This window comes from Cladosporium halotolerans (assembly GCF_011745625.1).
Source record: "Cladosporium halotolerans strain TM138-S3 chromosome Unknown Sca2, whole genome shotgun sequence".
In the NCBI taxonomy this organism is placed as follows: Eukaryota; Fungi; Ascomycota; class Dothideomycetes; order Cladosporiales; family Cladosporiaceae; genus Cladosporium; species Cladosporium halotolerans.
In genome coordinates this window covers 209778-228580 of record NW_027191453.1, presented here as the reverse complement: position 1 = coordinate 228580, position 18803 = coordinate 209778, and the positions used below count along the sequence as shown (strand labels likewise).

The 18803-nt window shown below is 53.9% G+C and overlaps 8 protein-coding genes across 8 annotated transcripts; 4 read left to right on the top strand and 4 right to left on the bottom strand.

Annotated features, from left to right (window-relative positions):
• Positions 1-1129: 1129 nt before the first annotated feature.
• On the top strand, positions 1130-3982 carry WHR41_00588 (uncharacterized protein; the record flags this gene model as incomplete). The annotated part of the gene is made up of 1 exon (XM_069369194.1): positions 1130-3982. The coding sequence occupies one exon, from the start codon at positions 1130-1132 to the stop codon at positions 3980-3982; it is 2853 nt and encodes a 950-aa protein (XP_069233892.1).
• WHR41_00587 (uncharacterized protein) lies at positions 3843-5064 on the bottom strand. The gene is made up of 3 exons (XM_069369193.1): positions 4813-5064; positions 4448-4578; positions 3843-4384 (listed from the first exon to the last, which is right to left on the bottom strand). Exons 1-3 carry the CDS (start codon positions 4982-4984, stop codon positions 4241-4243), a joined length of 447 nt encoding a protein of 148 aa, XP_069233887.1. The 5' UTR covers positions 4985-5064; the 3' UTR covers positions 3843-4240.
• Positions 5065-5197: 133 nt separating this feature from the next.
• WHR41_00586 (uncharacterized protein) lies at positions 5198-6030 on the top strand. The gene is made up of 5 exons (XM_069369192.1): positions 5198-5303; positions 5360-5421; positions 5523-5669; positions 5732-5839; positions 5929-6030. Exons 1-5 carry the CDS (start codon positions 5261-5263, stop codon positions 5938-5940), a joined length of 372 nt encoding a protein of 123 aa, XP_069233888.1. The 5' UTR covers positions 5198-5260; the 3' UTR covers positions 5941-6030.
• WHR41_00585 (uncharacterized protein) lies at positions 5747-6635 on the bottom strand. The gene is made up of 4 exons (XM_069369191.1): positions 6497-6635; positions 6352-6443; positions 6215-6291; positions 5747-6163 (listed from the first exon to the last, which is right to left on the bottom strand). The coding sequence occupies exons 1-4, from the start codon at positions 6587-6589 to the stop codon at positions 6027-6029; spliced, it is 399 nt and encodes a 132-aa protein (XP_069233889.1). The 5' UTR covers positions 6590-6635; the 3' UTR covers positions 5747-6026.
• Positions 6636-6778: 143 nt separating this feature from the next.
• 65E11.030 (Imidazoleglycerol-phosphate dehydratase) lies at positions 6779-8032 on the top strand. Its single transcript, XM_069369190.1, has 2 exons — positions 6779-7188; positions 7248-8032. The coding sequence occupies exons 1-2, from the start codon at positions 6877-6879 to the stop codon at positions 7608-7610; spliced, it is 675 nt and encodes a 224-aa protein (XP_069233890.1). The 5' UTR covers positions 6779-6876; the 3' UTR covers positions 7611-8032.
• WHR41_00583 (uncharacterized protein) lies at positions 7852-12656 on the bottom strand. Its single transcript, XM_069369189.1, has 3 exons — positions 12466-12656; positions 8434-12396; positions 7852-8378 (listed from the first exon to the last, which is right to left on the bottom strand). Exons 1-3 carry the CDS (start codon positions 12583-12585, stop codon positions 8160-8162), a joined length of 4302 nt encoding a protein of 1433 aa, XP_069233883.1. The 5' UTR covers positions 12586-12656; the 3' UTR covers positions 7852-8159.
• Positions 12657-13331: 675 nt separating this feature from the next.
• Positions 13332-17167, bottom strand: WHR41_00582 (uncharacterized protein). Its single transcript, XM_069369188.1, has 3 exons — positions 16737-17167; positions 13855-16651; positions 13332-13796 (listed from the first exon to the last, which is right to left on the bottom strand). The coding sequence occupies exons 1-3, from the start codon at positions 16774-16776 to the stop codon at positions 13568-13570; spliced, it is 3066 nt and encodes a 1021-aa protein (XP_069233884.1). The 5' UTR covers positions 16777-17167; the 3' UTR covers positions 13332-13567.
• A 535-nt stretch (positions 17168-17702) lies between these two features.
• WHR41_00581 (uncharacterized protein) lies at positions 17703-18796 on the top strand. The gene is made up of 3 exons (XM_069369187.1): positions 17703-18405; positions 18457-18526; positions 18594-18796. The coding sequence occupies exons 1-3, from the start codon at positions 18290-18292 to the stop codon at positions 18717-18719; spliced, it is 312 nt and encodes a 103-aa protein (XP_069233885.1). The 5' UTR covers positions 17703-18289; the 3' UTR covers positions 18720-18796.
• The last annotated feature ends 7 nt before the right edge of the window (positions 18797-18803 follow it).

Genomic DNA, 18803 nt, shown 5'->3' with positions numbered 1-18803 from the left:
AATTGTCGCTCGCGGTGCCCTTGCGGTCCGCATTTCATCAGCGCCTTCAGGCAACATCGCTGCAGTTGAGCTGCAAAGTTCCAGACGCTGGACACAAGGCGGACCACACGCCGTGCGACATCGTGCTGTAAAACGCCGTAGGATCCGGAATCCTGAAAGCTTTCTGTTGCGAAACACGACGCAAAAGCTTTACCGGCATGTGCTCCACGCATGGCTTGCGACAGCGTCGGCCGCGCGTGCTTTGTTTAGGAGATATTGTTGAGTTCAATGCATGTTACGGGTGTTTTCAATGGTCATTCGCATGATCACAAGGTCGGTGGTGTGATCTGATGGCGGGAAGGGCACTAGGTAGCGACCTCTCAGTCCTCAGGTGCCTCGCTTCTAGGTCAACTTTGCATGCTGACAATGACCTGATCCTGAGCACTAAGCTTATACAATCCATGGCTTGCGAAGACGCTCACTTGCAAGTTCTTGGACGCCTTAGCCCATTGTAAATGCAAAACCGCCAACAACTAGAGTATTATCCAGCCTTCAGGACGCTCCGCTATCCCACCATAGATGAAGGTGAGGATTCAACACCATCGAGAACGCGCAGTCTGCAAATAAATGGCCAATGTGGACACAAAGGACAACCCTGCCGTGAGGTAGGGCATGTCGCACTAAAGGACGCCTCGAAATCCCTGCCATGGGTGAAGACTTGCGTGGACAGGATTGCCGGCCGTGTGCGGTTGCCCTCAGACCTCAATTGGCTTTTCAGCCATGTGACAACGTTAACCTTGCAAGTAACTTTGGTGCCAGCAGAGTCAGGTAAGCGAATAGAGGTGAATTGCTTCGAAATAGCAGGAATCCAACAAGGAAATGCACACTGCAGGCCAAAGTCGATGCACAGACAGGCCAGCGAGACAGGGTCGCTTGTTGCTTGTCGCTTGACTGGCACGAGCCCGCTTCGGCTTCCGAGTGACACCCAAGCACTTCCAGACTTGACGAGGTCCTGCCACACCAGGCACTAGAACTGCCACGTTACGGATCCCGAAGTTCAGACCCCAGAATTCTTGACTGTACTCTCATGGCTGGCCTTTGATTTGTAGCGCAAACTCAGAAAGCGCGCGGCCGAGGATGCAATAGCGACATGCCGCCACTCGTGCGCCTCGCCATCCTATTTCTCTTATCTCTGAATAACGCCCTGTCAACGCACGCCCAAGACGGACCGTCAACTACCTCGAGGCCGGACGATTCTGGAAACTCACGGTCTACCGATGGGAACACTTCAAATGCCAGCTGGACGACTTTAGGGAATGCGACTTGCCACAGCCGGACCGCAAACTACATCACGCACTCACTGCCGCAGCAGTGTCTGAGGACGAACCGTGCCTCCACGCAGTCTGCAAATGCCACGGATGGTAGCTCCACGGATGTTGCGGCATCTAGCCCTACTCAGGATATCTCTTACGATGTTAGCGACACGGAACCGAGGGCGACTTCTGCGGGTACTAGCGTGACCCCTAGCAGTGATGTGAAGCCAGTCACGGCCAGTGCATCTTCAGAAGATGAAAGTACGAGTGCTCCCGCTACGAAAACTGCCAGCGAGCCCCCTGTTGAAACCGCGCATGAACCCGAGGCCGACACGGACTCTCCCCTGGACAACGCGAATTTTCTGTCTTTCGAAGAATGGAAACGACAGAACTTGGCCAAAGCCGGACAATCTCCTGAGAACATTGGAACACGCAGTCAACATATCGATGGAGAGAGGAGGCGGCCTGGTATTAACAACGCCCTCGATGTCCTGGGCGAGGAGAATGAAATTGAGCTGGACTTTTCTGGCTTCGGCGCGAGTCACGATGATCCTCGTCAAGAACGATCTGTCTCTGGCTCGAATGATGCTGCGAGCTCGCAAACGGCGCTGAGCCACCAAACCGCACGCTCAAAGGATGCAGGCAAGACCTGCAAAGAGCGTACTAATTATGCCTCTTTTGACTGTGCTGCTACCATCCTGAAGAACAACCCTGAAAGCAAATCTGGCTCTGCGATCTTGGTCGAGAACAAGGACAGCTACATGCTCAACAAATGCTCTGCTGACAACAAATTCGTCATCGTGGAGCTCTGCAGCGACATCTTGGTCGACACGATTGTGCTTGCAAACTACGAGTTTTTCAGCTCTATCTTCAGACACTTCCGTATATCAGTCTCTGACCGATATCCTGTGAAGATGGAGAAATGGAAGGATCTTGGCACCTTCGAAGCAAGAAATACTCGAGAGGTGCAAGCATTTCTCATCGAAAACCCTCTAATCTGGGCAAGATACTTGAGAATCGAATTCCTCAGCCACTACGGCAATGAGTATTATTGCCCAGTCAGCTTACTGCGTGTGCATGGCACTACGATGATGGATGAATTCAGACATCAAGAAGAAATCGCGCGTGGGGAGCCACAGGACGACGAGCCTGTCGTCGAGCCGGAAGTCCCCGCGCAGACCACAATTCCTCAGGAGCCGTCTTTCGATCATTCTGAAACTCAGAAGAATGAAGACGGGATTGCGACTGGGGTTGAGACGAGCTTCCCTGAAACAACAGCTTTGACGCGTCACAGCACAGCCGCCGGGCGAACAGACCAAGTGACTCCCGATGACGTTCCGGTCGACGACCTCGATAAATGCGAGGCAAATGCCAGCGATATCGATTCTGTTCAGCACTTCATCTTCACTTTCCCATCATGCGTGACGAATTCCCCATCCTCGGTCCCTCTGGACAAAGCGACGGCACCAAGCCCCAGCACAAACCACAAGCCAGAGCCATCCAATGCCTCACCAGTGCACGCCACACCTTCACCAAGTACGCAAGACAGGTTAAGCAGCGAGGCCAGAGCTACAAGAAGCTCTAATGATCCTAAAACATCCACCTCGCCAATTGCCGTCCAGAGCAGCACAAGTGGTACACCTCCTGCGGACGAGAAATCCGACGCTTCCGGGCCATCACCAAAAAGTAGTCAGCAGACTCCTGATACTACTTCAAGCACAACGAGTGCACAGTCTGTTGGACACTCGCGGGATGAGACTGCTGTAAGCCACTCGAACAAAGGCTCCGTGCCGACAACCGAGTCAACTCGCTCGGCACCGAGCAGCACCTCCGCCCAGCCAGCCCAGCCGTCAACCCAGGAGTCCTTCTTCAAATCAGTACACAAGCGTCTACAGCAGCTCGAGAGCAACAGCACTCTAAGTCTGCAGTACATCGAAGAACAATCACGCATCTTGCGAGATGCTTTCAGCAAAGTCGAGAAACGCCAGGTGACAGCCACCACCAACTTCCTCTCGAACCTGAACAGTACGGTCATGGGCGAGCTGCAAGGCTTCCGGCAAGCCTACGACCAGCTCTGGCAAAGCACCGTCATCGAGCTCGAAGGCCAGCGAGAGCAGTACCAGCGCGAAATGCTCGCCCTCAGCACCCGCCTGACCCTCGTCGCCGACGAGCTGGTGTGGCAGAAGCGCATGGGCATCGTGCAGTCCACGCTGCTCCTCCTCTGCCTCGCTCTCGTCCTTTTCAACCGCGCTGGCAACAGCGCACTGGTTGAAATGCCGCTCCTGCAGCAGATGATGAACAAGTCTCAGGCGGCTCTCATACGCGCCGGCTGGGAGAGTCCTCCAGGTAGCCGGTCTCCTGAGGACTGTAGTCCGGAGAATCGCAGCCCTGTTTCTCTGTTCAGGAAGAAACTATGGCGGCACTCTACTGAGCCAGTGGGTGGACATGCGACTGATGACATGGATAGTCGGCCACAAAGCAGAGATGCTACGTTTAGCACGCCGAACATCACGGTTGATCCGCCTGCGTCTGACAACATGGAAGCCGAGAGCGAGGATGAGGCTGATTGGAAGGAGGTGCCCGAAGTTCAGAGCGAGCCGGCTACTCCGAGAGTGTCCGATATTGCGCCCGATTCAAACTCATGGCCAGGAGATAATCTAAGGCCGGGAAGCTCGTTGAGTTTCTCATAGCAGAATCAACATACAATTAGACTTTCATGAGTTCATGATGTAGCTTCCCTAGCACTTTTCCTAGCACTTTTCAGCTCACGCTCTGCTTGGTGATCGCTGTTTCCGTTCCTCCCTCAACGCTGCTTGTCATCGGGTCTCGTATGCTTCTCCCTAGCCCCAAACCACAACACTCCGCTACGCACCCTGAGAGGACTTAACTCGTTTTCAGTCGTGGGTCGATTGCCATATTTCCGACATGGAAAGACGCCCATGTGCACTCTAGTCGTTGCTTGAGCAGCCTCTGCACCCACAGCTAACGCACTGAATCTCCTGGTCCTGCTTCAACTGCTCCCTCGGCACACGGCAGATGCACGTGCTGTTGAAGTTTGTCTCCTTTGTCTGAATGCATCGCAAGCAGCACAGCTACATAATAAACATGGTCAGTATGCCTTCCTGTCTTGTTTGTACCAAAGATATCAATCTCACCTTCTCATATCCCTGCTTCTTCCACTTCGCGATCAGATTGGCGTCTGCGTAGTTGTTCTTGAGCAGCCAGTCGTAGAGCTGCTTGCTGATCGCCTCCTTCTCATAGTACAGATCGTAGATGTATCGCGAGCCTATAGCAACCCCAAAACGTTAGTGTCGTGCGCGCGAACGCCCGCGAAAGGGGACACTGGCGCAGCCTTGTGGTCAAGACGCAACGATGGTCTCACCTTAGGTGCCCTGTGTCTTTTTTTTGATTTCCAAGAGAAAATAGCGGGCGGCAAAGAAACTCTTGCAGGTGGTGTTCGAGCGGTTCTCGGTCGTCGCGCGCCCGACTGGCGCTTTCCTTCAGCCAAGGGCATACGTACGCTGGTGCGTGATCTGGAAGACCGGCCACAGCATCTCGTGCTTCTTCTTGCCCTCGTGCGAGGCGTTCTCGGCGTCTTTCATTTTGTTGCCGAACTCGAGCAGCGTGTCTTCGATGTCGTCGAAGCCCTCGGGCGGCGGCTTGCGGTTCTTCGAAGTGCGGAGGGGAGGCATCGTTGCGGTGACTGCGCTCCTTGTGGCGGTGTTTGGTCTGGTGTTGGAGGCGAAGATCGCGACGAGATGCGACGCTCGACTCAGTTGCGATCAAATGTTCAGACCAGCCAGAAACCGAAGCATGTGACGTCGGCTGTTGTTGCCTTGTTGCCTGAGATTGCTTGCTGACCGCGGCGGCTGTTTCCGCGAGCCCGACGTCCGCGATTGAGTTGCTGTTGCTGCTGGAGAGGACTACAGGTGACCGGAGGCATTGGCGGGCACAACGAGCACAGCAAAATGACAATCAACCCTACATACCTCGCGCAGCGGACGCGCTCATGTATGGAACCTCAATGGGACGCGCAGACGGAAGAACAGAGCTGACCAAAACCTTAGCCGTCAACTGGGAGGATGCGTCGCAGCGTGTGATCAAGTCCTACAGGGACTGGCTGCGTGCGGTATGAAACACCTTGGAGTCTACGAGCGCATTGAAGAGCTAGGAAGCATTGGGAAAATTGCGCGGATTGGAGCTGGTGGACTGACAATGCGCAAACACTAGGCCCCCGAGATCCAGACCATGTACACCCTCAACATGCCCGTTTCCGCCATTCGCACCAAGATGAGGCAGGAGTTCGAGCGCCACCGCTATGTCTCGAAGCTCAAGACCGTCGACGTCCTCATTTACAACAGCCACGCCGAGTTCCAGGTGCGCATCCTCGGAGAATATGGGGATACCATGGCGGAGAACGAAGGACTGACACAGGACAGGAAACACTCAACTTCTGGAAGCAGATGTCACACGTCCTTAAGTACTTCCGCGCAGAAGAGGACCCGAAGGCGAGATTACCGAAGACCTTCATTGATGGTTTCCTTGAGGTATGTCTAAAGCCGAATTTCCGCCCTACGATACCCATTTCCCCATTGGATGCTCCATACGCCATGCTAACAAACTACCCTTTCTGCAGGGCCGTAACTAAGAGCCAATATCATGTACATAGTAAACTCGAGTAGCGGCGTGCAAATGGGCCTTTTCCTGAATGTCATCAAAATGAGAAACCTTTGATCAACTTGCTTGCACACCCTCTGGATGCGAAGCGTTGAACTCGTCCCGTGATGCTGTGAATTTGTCGACCACTACATCGCAGAGATCAGTGAGATCTTCAAGGCCTTTGCGAAGGACTTCGGAGGCGCTAACGCCATCTGCAAGTTGTCAGTTTTGCCTTTTGTCGTGAGCGATCAACGGGTCCATACCCCAAGTTTGGATTCGCAAGTGCAGAACTGCTTCTGAGGGGTGAGGGATTGAATAACCGCAGAATTCGACGTCGGGGCTGTAGTAGATTGTTAGTACATTGGAGTCGCGACGCCGGAAGTGCACGAAGGCGCCTTACTTCTTCATGATCATGTATCGGAGAGCGTTTCCGAGCGTGTGGTCCTCCTTCTCAAACGCGAATGAGGCTGCGGTATCAGACGATCCAGGCAGCTATTTGAATTTAGTACTTGCATGTTATTGATATCTTCGAGGTCGCGACTTACGAGTCTCAGTCTTTGCTTCTCGACCTTAACCGGGGCATCGATCTCAGCGCCCGCAGCGGCGTCGGTCATCTCATGGTCTCCGTTTTGCGACATGACGCTGCTGTGATGATGGTAGAAAATCTCGACGTCCGTTTCGCCGCCTCTTGAATAGCTTGCCGAAGATTTGATATCTGAAAGTCCTAGGCAAAATTTAAGGTTTAGTGACGGGAGCAGCCGCATGGGGCGAGTCCCTTCTGTGCTTATCCAATCCAACAAAAGTTCCAGAGCCGACGTCAGAGAAGTGAGTCTTGAGATTTGCGATTGGTACAATCAATTGGCCTTGAATACGCGCGACAAAAGACAAAAGACCTAAACATCACACGGAAACCAATTTGCCCAGCATGTCTACCGAGAAGCGCATCCGTACCGCGACCATCAACCGCGACACCAACGAGACGAAGATCCAGCTTGCGCTCAACCTCGACGGCGGCGCTCTGCCCCAGCTCGAGGATGCCAATGGCTCGACACTCGAGCATGCCGCACAGGACTCCAAGTCGCAGCAGATCAGCGTAGACACCGGCATTGGCTTCCTGGACCACATGCTGCACGCCCTCGCCAAGCACGGCGGCTGGAGCATGCGCCTGCGTACTCGCGGTGACCTTCACATCGACGACCACCACACCGCAGAGGACACCTTCATTGCGCTCGGTCAGGTACGCTATCCCTACTGTCCCATCGACAAAGATATCTGCTAAACACCTCTTGAATCCAGGCCTTCAAAGCCGCCCTCCACACAACCACCGGCCTCGCCCGCTTCGGCTCCGCCTACTGCCCACTCGACGAGGCCCTCTCGCGCGCCGTTGTCGACCTCTCGAACCGCCCCTACTGCGTCAGCGAACTCGGCCTGCGCCGCGAGAAGATCGGAGACCTCAGCTGCGAGATGATTCCCCACTGCCTGTACAGCTTTGCGCAGGGCGCCGGCATTACGATGCACGTGGACTGCATCCGCGGCGACAACGACCACCACCGCGCAGAGAGCGCCTTCAAGGCTCTTGCGGTGGCGCTCCGCATGGCTTGCACACCTGTCGTGGGTCGCGAGGGCGAGGTGCCTAGCACTAAGGGAGTGCTGTTCTAGAAATTTACGACGTAAAAGATGTATAACAAAGTCATGATATCCTGCTGGCAGTCATGGGCGGAGCGAAAGAGCGTAATGCCTCACGTGCATTATCAGACTTTAACTGCAACGTGTGGAAACGACACTGCCCAATTGAGAGACGTGAAGCAAGCTACGGGTTCATGGGATGATCCATCTAAGATCGAGAGCCTAAAGAGTCGTCTATTACGACCACCGTGCAGTGAGCGTCGTAGATTTGAGGTCGCGAAAGGAAGGATTGAAAATTGGATTTCGAACTAACATGATGGTACACGAGTGGTAATTTTAAGACCATTTGAAAGACGGCAAACACGCAGAACAAAACTCGCAAGCTACCTCCATCGAATGGGGCAGTCTAGCTCGTGTAATAAATAAGACCAGCCGGTTGCTGGACCGCATCCCCAGTGCTTCTTCTTGTCTTGCAGCCACACTTTGATGCCGCCCTCAAGATTGTACAGTTCAACAAAAACAACAACACCAATGCTAACCCAGTGAATCTATTCCATCTCGAACGCCGGCCTCCGTCGAATCTTATTCTTCGTCACTCTGTGCAACGCTGTCCGTACCTTGCCGCGAAGCACTTGGCCTGCCGTTTAGCTTGAGTTTGATGCCAGACTTGGGGGGCTGAGGCGTGCCGACACTCGACATGGGCCGGGTAGAGGCACCATCGGCAGTGGAAGATGCGTCGTCAAAATCCTGGAACTCGGGATGCGCGGCAGTCTCTTCGCGCAGCTTCGAGAGAAGAGCTTCCTGTAATGGTTGTTAGCCTCGTGTGAAGAGCTGCCGTGATGTTGATAGGACATACCTCGATGACGTTCGCATCATTGTAGAGCACACTGCCATCCTCGTTGTACTGCCTGCAGTTTGCACACAAGAGCCCGACATCCTGCCTGAATTGCCTGAGGCTCTGGTATTGCTTCTTGTTAATCCTCGTCTCAATCTGCTTCATGCAAATTGGCTGCTTGATGAGCTGGTAGTAGTCAGGGTAGTCGTTCTTGGGGGGCAGTTCCACGAAAGGATCGATGATGCCGCGCGGGGGCACATCCGGGTCGCTCGACTCCTCTTCAAGGTCTTGCAAGGAGTCGTGGACGTTGTCGAGAATTTGCTGAAGAGTCTCGCGTTCCTTCTCCGAGAGTTTCTCGACAGCCTTGCCGCGACCTCGCTTTTTCGGAGGCTCGACCGGAATGTCAAGAGACGCATCGTCGGCTTTACGCTTGTCACTTGTTCTCGCGGCCTTGCGACCACGTTTCTTTGGTTGCGGCGCCGGAGAAGCAGATTCATTTCTCGAAGCCGGTGGCGACTCTCCAAGATCGAAATCTTCACGTAGGCTGCTCTCTCTCTTTCCTGCGCGTTTCGCGATCCTGGCTTGCTTGCGAGCAACAGCGGCCTCGATGGTGTCATCGTCGGCGTCGACGGCGTCCAGCCATTGTTCTTCAGTTAGACCATCGTCATACTTGACCTTGGTCCTTTCGCGCGCTCCACGACCCAAGACAGAATCGGCAATTTCCTCGGCAATCGGAGCCTCCTCGTTGAGGTAGATGTCAGGTAGCTCGCTATCAGCCAAGAGACGCGGGACCTTCTTTCCAGGACCATATGGTTCCGTCTTCATACGATCCTGGTCCATCTTCTGGAAGATTTCGAATTCACCCTCATTACGCATGATGATTGTGTTGAGGTCCTCGTCATCCATCTCTTCTTGCTGAAGGGCGTCGGCACTTTCGGCGGCCTCCAACATGATACGAAGCATCTCGTCACGCTCTTCGTTTGTGGACTTGTTGTCGAACTTGCCAGCTTGAATGACCTTGCCGTCCATGTCAAGCTTGAACTGCGCACGTTCCAAGATCTTCTCTTCAACGGAGTTGGAGCTGATCAGGCGCAAGATGCGGACTTCGTTCTTCTGGCCGATACGGTGAGCACGATCCTGGGCCTGCAGATCCTGATGAGGGTTCCAATCGGAGTCGTAGATGATGACGGTGTCAGCAGTCTGAAGGTTAAGACCGAGACCACCAGCACGAGTCGAGAGTAGGAAACAGAAGTAAGGCGAGTCAGGCGCATTGAACTGCTTGAGCAGATCCGACCGGTCGTCTGCTTTAGTTGAACCATCGAGACGGAGGAATTGTACACCCTTGTAGCGCATGTAGTCTTCCATGATGTCCATGATGGCTGTCATCTGGAAGAACATGAGGACTCTGTGCCCAGTGGCTTGGAACTTCGGGAGAATCCTGTCTAGGAGTTCGAACTTGCCAGCTGTACGCCAGATGAGGTCGTTCACGCTAGAGCCAGGGCTCATTTGAGTCTCAACCTCTTCAAAAACGAAAGGATGATTACACAACTTGCGTAGCTGCATAAGCATGTTGCTCAAGCCACGCATACCAGTCTTCTTGCCGCTAGCATCGTTGACCATAATCCTGTTGTGCGTACCCAGCTGTTTGTACAGTTTAGCCTGCAGAGCGGAAAAGTTGCACTTGATGACGCGCTCCTGCTTGTCTGGCAGATCCTTCTCGACATCTTTCTTGAGACGACGAAGCAAAAAAGGACGCAGAACCTTGTGAAGACGACGAATGACGAGAAGCTGCTCTTCTTCTGAGAGTTCCATTTTATCCTGGCCTCCTGTGTTCGCAAAGGGCGTGTTGAACCATTCATCGAAAGACGTGACAGACTTGAAGATCGTCGGCAGAACGAAGTTGAGCAGCGCCCAAAGCTCGGGCAGACTGTTCTGCAGTGGTGTACCAGTCAAAATCAGGCGGTAGCGTGTGTGGTAGTACTGGGTGATGGTACTGCTCAGCTTGGATTGGGAATTCTTCATACGATGGCCCTCGTCGACGATCATGTGAAGCCATTTGACTTTACTGAGGACGGGTCTGTCCTTGATAATGAATTCGTACGTGGTGAGTAGGACCTGGAATTGGCCATAGCGGATCTGCTGCTGGTGGTTCTTTCGCTGGTTGGGTGGACCCTTGTACACGATGCGCGAAACGGAAGGCGCCCACTTCTCGAATTCGTTGTTCCAGTTGGTGAGCGTACTGAGTGGTACGATGACGAGGAAAGGACCGGGTTGCTGCTTTTTCTCGATCAGGTACGTAATGAGCGAAATGGTTTGAATGGTCTTTCCGAGACCCATCTCGTCGGCAAGGATACCGTTCAAGTTGTTGTTGAAGAGCGAGATCATCCACTGGAGGCCCTTGAGCTGGTAATCCTTGAGTGTACCGCCCACAAGGTTGGTCGACTGTGCCTTGATCTCTTCCTTGACGCGATGGGCAACCTCATAGTAATCCACCTTGGGTTTGCTTTCGTCTTCGCTGTCGACAGCGGTCTCCTCGATGTCACTTTCCTCGTCAGGTTCGTTGTAGCCTTGGTGCCTGTGACTGCGCTGCTGGGCCTTAACCGATGCTGCGAGCTGGTTCAAGAATCCGTCGGTCTGCTTGAGCAAGTGAGAGATACGGCTATCCTTAGCCTGGCCAAGCAGCCTGAGATAAGTCTCTTCGTCGTTGGCCTTCAAAGCCTGCAGACGCTGCTTCGCAGTGCGCTCGATACGTTTCTGCTCTTCTTTCTCGATGTTGGAGTGAGTGATTGTCATCAGACGTCCGAGCTTGCGTTGGCGATCTCTTGCTTCGTTGCTAGATTTCTTCACGTCGTCTGCGTGTTGTACCAGGGATCTGAGGAAATCGTTGTGCTTCTTCTTCTCCTTGTTTTCGGCGGCATCGCGCTGTTGTTTCTCCAGCTTCTCCGTGATCCGAGCTTCACGCAGCGATTGCTTCTTGACGCGTCGGTACATACTGCGGTTTGCAGTCATCGCAAGGTTGTCAGAAGACATCATCTCCTTGCTGATGCTGGCGCGCATCTGGCGCTGCTTCTGAAGGAGACAGAGTGACTTATATTCTATGAGAGCCTTCAACTTCAGATTGGCATTGTCGGCTGGTACGTCGGATTTGCTTGTGTCCCAAGCACCGATATTTGCAGACAACTTCCCGAGTTCTTGTCTTCGCGCCATGACACGATTGTACACGATGTTCTCACGCTCCTCGCGCACACGCTCGGGGTCAACGCCCAGCGGCATGATTCCGGGAATCAGAGGCCTCGACTGGCGATAGGTGTGATCCGCATAGCCGATACGCTTCTGAATCAAGGCGTGGGGGTCTGTGAAAGATTCAAATCGGTGCTTCGGCTTTCCGTCTGCTGCAGTGTCCTGGGCCGATTTCGAGGTGTCTGAACTCTGAGCGGCTTCGTCCAATGTCTGCCCGGCAGCTGCTACAGCATTTGCGGTATTCACAGCTTGCTGATCCAGCCTGGATGTGAAGATCCGATCCTGAATGATTTGTGGGATGGGCATGTTTTTCTGCAGCGCGGCAAATGCCTTCATCTGGTAGCGCAGCTTCTCAATCTGATCCTTGGACATGGACGCATCCATAGTACTTTCCGCTTGCGCTGGTGTCGATCGCTGAACGGGATGAACAGCCGCTGGCGGTGCGCCATTTGACCCGGGTGTCGATGTCTGAGGCTGGTGGTTCTGCTGATCAGCTACAGGTGTCTGCGCCATAGCAGCGCCGTTCGCCTGCGACTGCATGGCCGCAAAGTTCGCTGGCGATTGCGCATTCGCGCCATTTTGTTGCAAAGCCGCCTGTTGCTGTTGTTTGAGCTGCTGTTGTCTGTAGGCTTGTTGACGCTTGAGGATCTCGGTTTTGCGCTGGATAGATTCGAGGATGTTGCGCGCTTTGATAAGCTCGGGATCGGTTTCGGGGACGCCACTTTGCTTCATCTGCTGATATTTCTATTGAATGCGAGTGTCAGTATACATGTCGCGTGATGAGGCTGTGCCCTGGGATGACGGCGCGTGTACCTTATATATCTGCTGGACGTGCTCTTTGGTCATGCCAGGCGGCAGCACACTCTGCTGGCCCATGGCATTACCGCTGTTGCCGTGCTGTGGCATGCCTTGGTTGGGCTGTACCGCAGCCATATTGAAGTCCTCCTAGCGTTCAGACCCTCCGTTATCTATTTCTTCCTGCCGACCCTGATGGCCGCGCGATGCACGTGAATCAGAACGTGCGACGCGCCTTTACTGGGTCAAAGTGACAGGCATCCACGTGGGCGCGCGGTGAAGGGCCAGCGAAACACCAAGCGTTGCGCGCGGCTTCCTGTCGGGGTCTTGTGAAGCCAAGCGCGCGCAAAGCGCAATGATGGGTGTTGCTGCGCGGTGGGTGTAGCGCGGCCGTGACGGGGGTGTTTGCCGGCAGGGCCGGGTTGGCGTCGTAGAGAGTTGTCGGCAAGCGAGCGTGGTGAATGGGTTGGATGCGGCGTCTGGGGAATGTTTCGCGATGGGCGGACGCGATGCTGACGCGTAGCTGATATGTTCGTCGATGTGGTGGGGTTGTCCTCGGAGGTCTCTTGATGCCGCAGCCATCTGCGCTGCTGGGGCTGTGGTGAGTTCTTGCGCGTTGCGGGAAGTCGCGGGCCGTGCCTCCAAACACGTGATCGCAAGTCACATGATCATTGCCCACCACCTCTACAGGGTCACTCTAAGACTGCTTCTACGAGACCGAACTAGGAGTCTCCTATGACGCCTAAAAGAAGAGTTTGGAAGGGCACCTAAATTTCTACAGCTCCAAGCTTGGCTCGGTGCTGAAGCGGGCCGCTGGAATCGATCGCACTGGACAGATGAAGTTGATCGGGACGTATGAGACAACGAGAGCCAGGCAGCAGCAATTGAAAAGCAAGAGGGTATCATAATGCAAAACTATAGGCGACTATGCCTGCTTTGTGATCTAGCCCCTGTTAAAGCTCGCCATGAAGCGCCGTGCCCATTGATCCTTTGTTCCACGAGCTATGCATCCTCGTGAGCCAAACCATGTCTTCCTTGCCCTAGTAAGAAATGAAATGAACTGAAAACCTGGGAGCCACCATGCCCTGCTTGCCATACTTCTACAGCTTCGCCAGGCCAGCTAAGAGCCACGGAACAAAAATTGCATGTCCTCGGGCGTCAACTTTTCCATCGACGTCTTGTCATTGTTAATCGTGCCGTTGATCATGTTAGCCTTCTTCTCTTGCAGCATGACCATGCGCGATTCGACCGAGTCTTCGATGCAGAGACGTGTGATGACACATGGCCTCTTCTGGCCGATGCGATGGCAACGATCAGCTGATTGCCATTCGGCGGCAGGGTTCCACCATCTGTAGACTGTGTTAGCAATCAATCCGTTGAAGACAAAAAGCCGGGGGAAAGACTTACGGGTCGACGATGAAGACTCTGGAAGCCTCCGTGAGGTTGAGTGCCACACCGCCTGCCTTGAGCGAGACCAGGAAGACCTCGACGTCCGTATTGTTCATGAAGTACTCGATGCTCCTCTGGCGCTGAATAGGCGTCATCGATCCATCAAGCATGACAGTGTTGAACCCAGCGCGGCGCAGGCGCCACTCGACAAGCTGCAACATCGACGTGAACTGCGAGAAGACGATGGATTTGAGAGTCTGCTTCTTCGAGCGAAGCTTGTAAAGCTCGTAGATGAGCATTTCGATCTTGGTCGACGAAGTCCAGTCCTCCATCTTGATGCGATTCACAATTGAAGTTTTCTTGACACCTTCTTCGTCCTGCTCCATCTCCGGCTGATCAAGGTCAATCGCCAAGGGAATGTGACAGCGAGGGCAATCAGGATCGCCTCCCGCAGATTCGGTGGTCTGAATGTAGCTCTTCACGCAGGAGCGGCAGAAGTCGTGCTTGCATTGAGAACGTATGGCGTCCTCGGCAACTTCGTCACAGATGTTACAGACGAGCACATTCTGACCACCCTCCGCTGATTTTCTGAGCAGCAGGTCTGGATGGTTTGCGACCTGACGCATCTGCATAATGAGGCCGAAAATGTTGGCATAATTGTTGAGCACAACGTTGCGCGACACGTATGTGTCAAATTGCCGCCCGGTGTTTGACATGATGCTCGAGGAGAAGTCACGCTCAATAAGACCGAAGAAGTCAGAGCGGACAATTACCTCTTTCGGAGGTAACTCCATGGAGCTGACATGGTCGCGCTTCATGCGCCGAAGCATGATGCGAGCTGTGATCATGTGCAATTTATCCATGGCTGCAGAACGGACCGATGGATCCTCGGATTGGGTGAGTGGATTGAGAAGCTCCTGGTTGAAGACCGAGACGTGCTCCATGCCGGAGTGCTTGCAACTGCTGCAGCGGTGATCTTCATCGAGCTTCCAGTGCAAGATCGAGCAACTGCAGCTCTTGCAAAAATAGTCGGCGAAGGGACGCACCTCCAAGAAGCGTAGCAGTGAGAAAAATTCTCCGATGCGGTTTTGAACAGGCGTCCCAGACAAGCACCACTTGTACGTGCCTTTGAGCGCGAAGCACGCTTTAGCAACGCCGGTGGTGCGAGACTTGATGCTGTGTGCCTCGTCGAGAATCAATCGGTGAAAGTGAATGGCGTGGATAGGAGAGTCTTCTTTGACGATGTCCTCGCCGCGACTCCAGCCTTTTGTTTCCTTGCGATACAGAGATTCCAAGCTGTTGTAAGAGATCATGACCACGTCGTACTTTTTAATGTCTTTGACGGTCATAGACTTGACTTTCGAGTTCTGGCCGTGGTACACGAGGACTTTGAGCTTTCCGTCAGTGTATTCTGTAATCTCGCTAGACCATTGCATGAGTGCAACAGGTGGCACGACAACAAGTGTCGGGTCTTGCTGAGGGAAATCCGACATGATTAGCGAAACTGCTTGGATCGTTTTGCCCATGCCCATCTCGTCTCCAAGAAGACCTCCTTTGTAGTCTGTCTGTTCTTGTCTGGTCATCCAATCGAGGCCCTGAAGCTGGAAGGACTTGAGCGTGCGATTGATCGATGCCGGCTGTGCTGCCGCGACCGGCTCAATGATCGGGATCTTCTGAAGGTCTTCCCACATGGTTTTTATACCAGGATGTGACTTTTCGAGCTTCTTTCTCTCGCGATCCTTCCTAGTCATGAAGCTTTGTTCGATGAGAGCGCCGATGTCTCGTGCCATGTTGGCGCCACCGCTTGCCGTGATGTTGCCGAATCTGCGACGACGAGACCCTTTGCCTCTCACAGAAGATCGGCTCACCACAGGCAACTCATCTGACTCGGCCTCGCTAAGACTGGTCAGAGACGATGCACCTGTGCTCGCGCTGAAATCGAAGTCTGAGAGATCAGAGTCCGAGATCTCATTCTTCCGCTGGTTTCCAGGATTGCGACCAGCCGACCGAGAGGAGGCTGTCGTATCCTTTTTGGACCTTTTCGTCAGAGTGCGAGGAGGACGACGGAGAACAAGCGGCACATCAGACTCGGTGTCACTAGCACCAAGTGCGACGCTCTCGGAAGGATCGCTGTCCTCGACCTTCGACTGCTTCAACGATGCAGTAGGCCGACGAGTACCTTCAACCCGGCTCCCAGATGTCGCCTCATAGTTTCCCTTGCCAGTTCGCTGCGGCGGCGGCATCCAGGTTCCCTGCTCGTCGTCCGAGGAGATGGACACGGTCTCACTAAGTTCGCTCTCGTCCTCGGTGTCTGCAACCTGGTACACGGAAAACTTCTTTCGCTTGTTCGCTTTGCCCGAGCCGTCTGTGTCCATTCTGTATTCTTCCTCTTGCAGGCGCTTCGCCAACGCTTCGTCTGTGGATTCATCAAACCGCACAGCATTGCTGAGATTGCTAAGACCACTGCGTTTACGTTTGCCGGAAGCGGCCATAGTTGATCGTGCAGGAGTTGTGCCGGGCGTGTCGATATCGATCGAGGTGGCTCGAGTGCTACCATCCAGTGAAGTGAGGGTGGTATCCGTTGGGCTGTTCGATCCAGTAGCCTTGATGCCAGGCTTGAGATTGACGTCCGGACTGTTCATGAGGGGTATCTGGACGGCTTGTAGCGTCCTTGATACTCTGATCTCGTCAGAAAGGTCGCTGTTGGCATCCGAGGAATTTGCGACAGCTTTGTCTGACATGGCGGACAAACGAGCAGAGTTGCGCCTTGGTGGCGGCGCCGGGTGGGTTTGGACAGTGTGAGGCGCTGTATTAGCTGCAAATGGTCAGTTCTCCCATTTATGGAGTAACAAGTTTACAGGAAAGCCTGCTGGTTTCAACGATTGATGATTAATGCATACAATTTTGGCCTTGCCCGGAGGCTCTTGACAGCCTTGCCATCGCTGCGAAATGCTTGAACCCCTAAGAGTCTGTAAGACAATTCCCAGAGGCCTTGTCGAGCTGGAGCAAGCTCCGTGTGACAGCGGATGCAGATGTATTCCGCGCAAAGTGAACGAGTGCTGGAGGGAAATAATCTGAAGGTGATCGTTTGTAATTCACATACCAGAAGAACCAGAGCACGTCCCAGGTGGCGAACGATCTAAGGCGGCTGTCTGCAGGGGTTCGAGATCGTGGGGAAGTTTCAACACGGACGCGTCTAACGTTCGCGCGCCGGAAGTGGATGCAGGTGTCGGGCTTGGGTTAAGGGAGGCCTGTGAACCAATCCGGCAAGCCGTCAATGCTCTCGCAACATGGTCGAGGTCCTCGCGGTGGGGTTTGGTGAGTCTCCGGGCGTCGGCCGGCAGGCTGATGTTGAGACTGCCATCGTCGCGCCTTCCAACGAAAGGTTTTGCTCGACCCTTGGCAAATCAGGCAGAAGCTCAGCACGTGACAGCGCGACATCATCCGCGCGCAGGAGCAAGGGTCTGACGTTGGGCTGCGAGGATGCTTTATGGCAGCAGACGGCAATCGTCGCTGCTACACACCTTGCGTGACGCAGGTTGTACTTGCGAGAATACTTCTTTGCGAAGCTTGCATTGACTGGAGTCAATGCATCCCACGGTACCTATATCAGGATAACTTAAGACATGAGCATGCAGGCTATCCTGAAAATGCTAGGCCGCGTGGCATCCGCACAGCATGCGTTTGAGAGGTCAAAGCGAACGCTCTGCTCAAGCGAAGACACAGCGAATAAGTTGACCAACCATGGCGTTGACAGGGGAGAGCTCATTCAAGTCAAATATGAGATCTCCAGCCACAAAAGATTACCTTAGGGCATGGGAGCGCAGAGTCGTTGATGCGCTTATGATCGGCCGCGGCCGCGGTTGCAAGCTTGTGTGGGGCGTGGACTCCATATGGGGGCTTCGTATACCGCATCATCACCCACTTGTCCCGTCTCCCGACAACTCGGGCATTCATCAAGGCATTGGCGAGGTCTGGAATCATGTCACGCTCCAAACAGACGGCGCAGCGTCAAGATGCTTCAGCTTCTCGGCCAGCGCTCTGAAACCACGCGTTAGCTGTTGGCTCAAAGAGCCGTATACCTTTGACCAGCTCCAGGAAAGCTCGCATTCCCCTGAGCGTTTCCTTCCCTGTTGTGATACTGCCAAGGTCAAGTGTAACTGCTCCACTACGATGGTGCCACGCCTTTTGCTGCCGCCGAGAGTTCGACCAATGCATGCAACTCCAACATAGCGGCTCTCCACCTTGTTGCGAGTGGCCACAGTGTTCTGGACAATCCCTCATTCGTCGAATGTTGTTGACCGCTCTGCAGGGCAGTGCAGCGTCATCAAGATAACCGCCGTCAAAGGGACACGATGGGTATATAAGTGATCAATTCCACTTGTCAGCAACCTTCATTGTCCTTCCTCTCCTCTCCTCCGAAGCTACTGCAGTTCGTTACAGCCCGTTCAAAATGTCTGCCCATATTCAGCTCAACAGTCGTGAGGAGTTCGACAAGGCCATCCAGGAGAAGGGCAAATACGTCTTCATTTACTGCTACGAGGGCGAAACCTCGCCGCAAGCCGAAGAGTAAGGCGACACTCAATCACTCGTCGCACTGGTACTGATGTGAGATTTCAGGTACGCGAAGAAGTTCAGCAGCACTACTACTTCGTACAAAGTCGACATCAGTCAGCAAGAGAACGCCAGGGTGAGTATTGGGCATAGCGAGCGGAACGCAAGCCATTAGCATCGGGCTAATGTTACATTGTGAACAGAAATACTTTGGTATCTCGAAAGCTCCTTCGGCTATTGTGTACAGGGACGGCAAGGAACTGAAGAAGACCGAAGGCATGGACCCGGCGGTCATGAAGGAGATCATGGAGATGCTTCAATCGGCTTGAAAGAATCGCACCTCGTCGATCTGCGACCTCTCTACGTTAGAAGAAATATCTCGCCCTCAAGTCACTTCCTCACAACATGTCTGT

Coding starts and splice junctions, on each gene's coding strand:
- WHR41_00581 (XM_069369187.1), top strand. CDS start 18,290: ATGTCTGCCCATATTCAGCTCAACAGTCGTGAGGAGTTCGACAAGGCC. Junction 18,406..18,456: donor ACCTCGCCGCAAGCCGAAGA/GTAAGGCGACAC, acceptor GTGAGATTTCAG/GTACGCGAAGAAGTTCAGCA. Junction 18,527..18,593: donor GTCAGCAAGAGAACGCCAGG/GTGAGTATTGGG, acceptor CATTGTGAACAG/AAATACTTTGGTATCTCGAA.
- WHR41_00587 (XM_069369193.1), bottom strand. CDS start 4,984: ATGCCTCCCCTCCGCACTTCGAAGAACCGCAAGCCGCCGCCCGAGGGC. Junction 4,579..4,812: donor CTTCCAGATCACGCACCAGC/GTACGTATGCCC, acceptor GGGTTGCTATAG/GCTCGCGATACATCTACGAT. Junction 4,385..4,447: donor AGAAGCAGGGATATGAGAAG/GTGAGATTGATA, acceptor TTTATTATGTAG/CTGTGCTGCTTGCGATGCAT.
- WHR41_00586 (XM_069369192.1), top strand. CDS start 5,261: ATGACAATCAACCCTACATACCTCGCGCAGCGGACGCGCTCAT. Junction 5,304..5,359: donor CGCGCAGCGGACGCGCTCAT/GTATGGAACCTC, acceptor CCAAAACCTTAG/CCGTCAACTGGGAGGATGCG. Junction 5,670..5,731: donor ACAGCCACGCCGAGTTCCAG/GTGCGCATCCTC, acceptor GACACAGGACAG/GAAACACTCAACTTCTGGAA.
- WHR41_00582 (XM_069369188.1), bottom strand. CDS start 16,776: ATGGCAAGGCTGTCAAGAGCCTCCGGGCAAGGCCAAAATT. Junction 16,652..16,736: donor CTCCGGGCAAGGCCAAAATT/GTATGCATTAAT, acceptor GACCATTTGCAG/CTAATACAGCGCCTCACACT. Junction 13,797..13,854: donor AGAGTCTTCATCGTCGACCC/GTAAGTCTTTCC, acceptor CACAGTCTACAG/ATGGTGGAACCCTGCCGCCG.
- WHR41_00585 (XM_069369191.1), bottom strand. CDS start 6,589: ATGTCGCAAAACGGAGACCATGAGATGACCGACGCCGCTGCGGGCGCT. Junction 6,444..6,496: donor AGAAGCAAAGACTGAGACTC/GTAAGTCGCGAC, acceptor AAATTCAAATAG/CTGCCTGGATCGTCTGATAC. Junction 6,164..6,214: donor CTTGCGAATCCAAACTTGGG/GTATGGACCCGT, acceptor GACAACTTGCAG/ATGGCGTTAGCGCCTCCGAA.
- 65E11.030 (XM_069369190.1), top strand. CDS start 6,877: ATGTCTACCGAGAAGCGCATCCGTACCGCGACCATCAACCGCGACACC. Junction 7,189..7,247: donor CCTTCATTGCGCTCGGTCAG/GTACGCTATCCC, acceptor TCTTGAATCCAG/GCCTTCAAAGCCGCCCTCCA.
- WHR41_00583 (XM_069369189.1), bottom strand. CDS start 12,585: ATGGCTGCGGTACAGCCCAACCAAGGCATGCCACAGCACGGCAACAGC. Junction 12,397..12,465: donor ACGTCCAGCAGATATATAAG/GTACACGCGCCG, acceptor CGCATTCAATAG/AAATATCAGCAGATGAAGCA. Junction 8,379..8,433: donor ATGATGCGAACGTCATCGAG/GTATGTCCTATC, acceptor CAACCATTACAG/GAAGCTCTTCTCTCGAAGCT.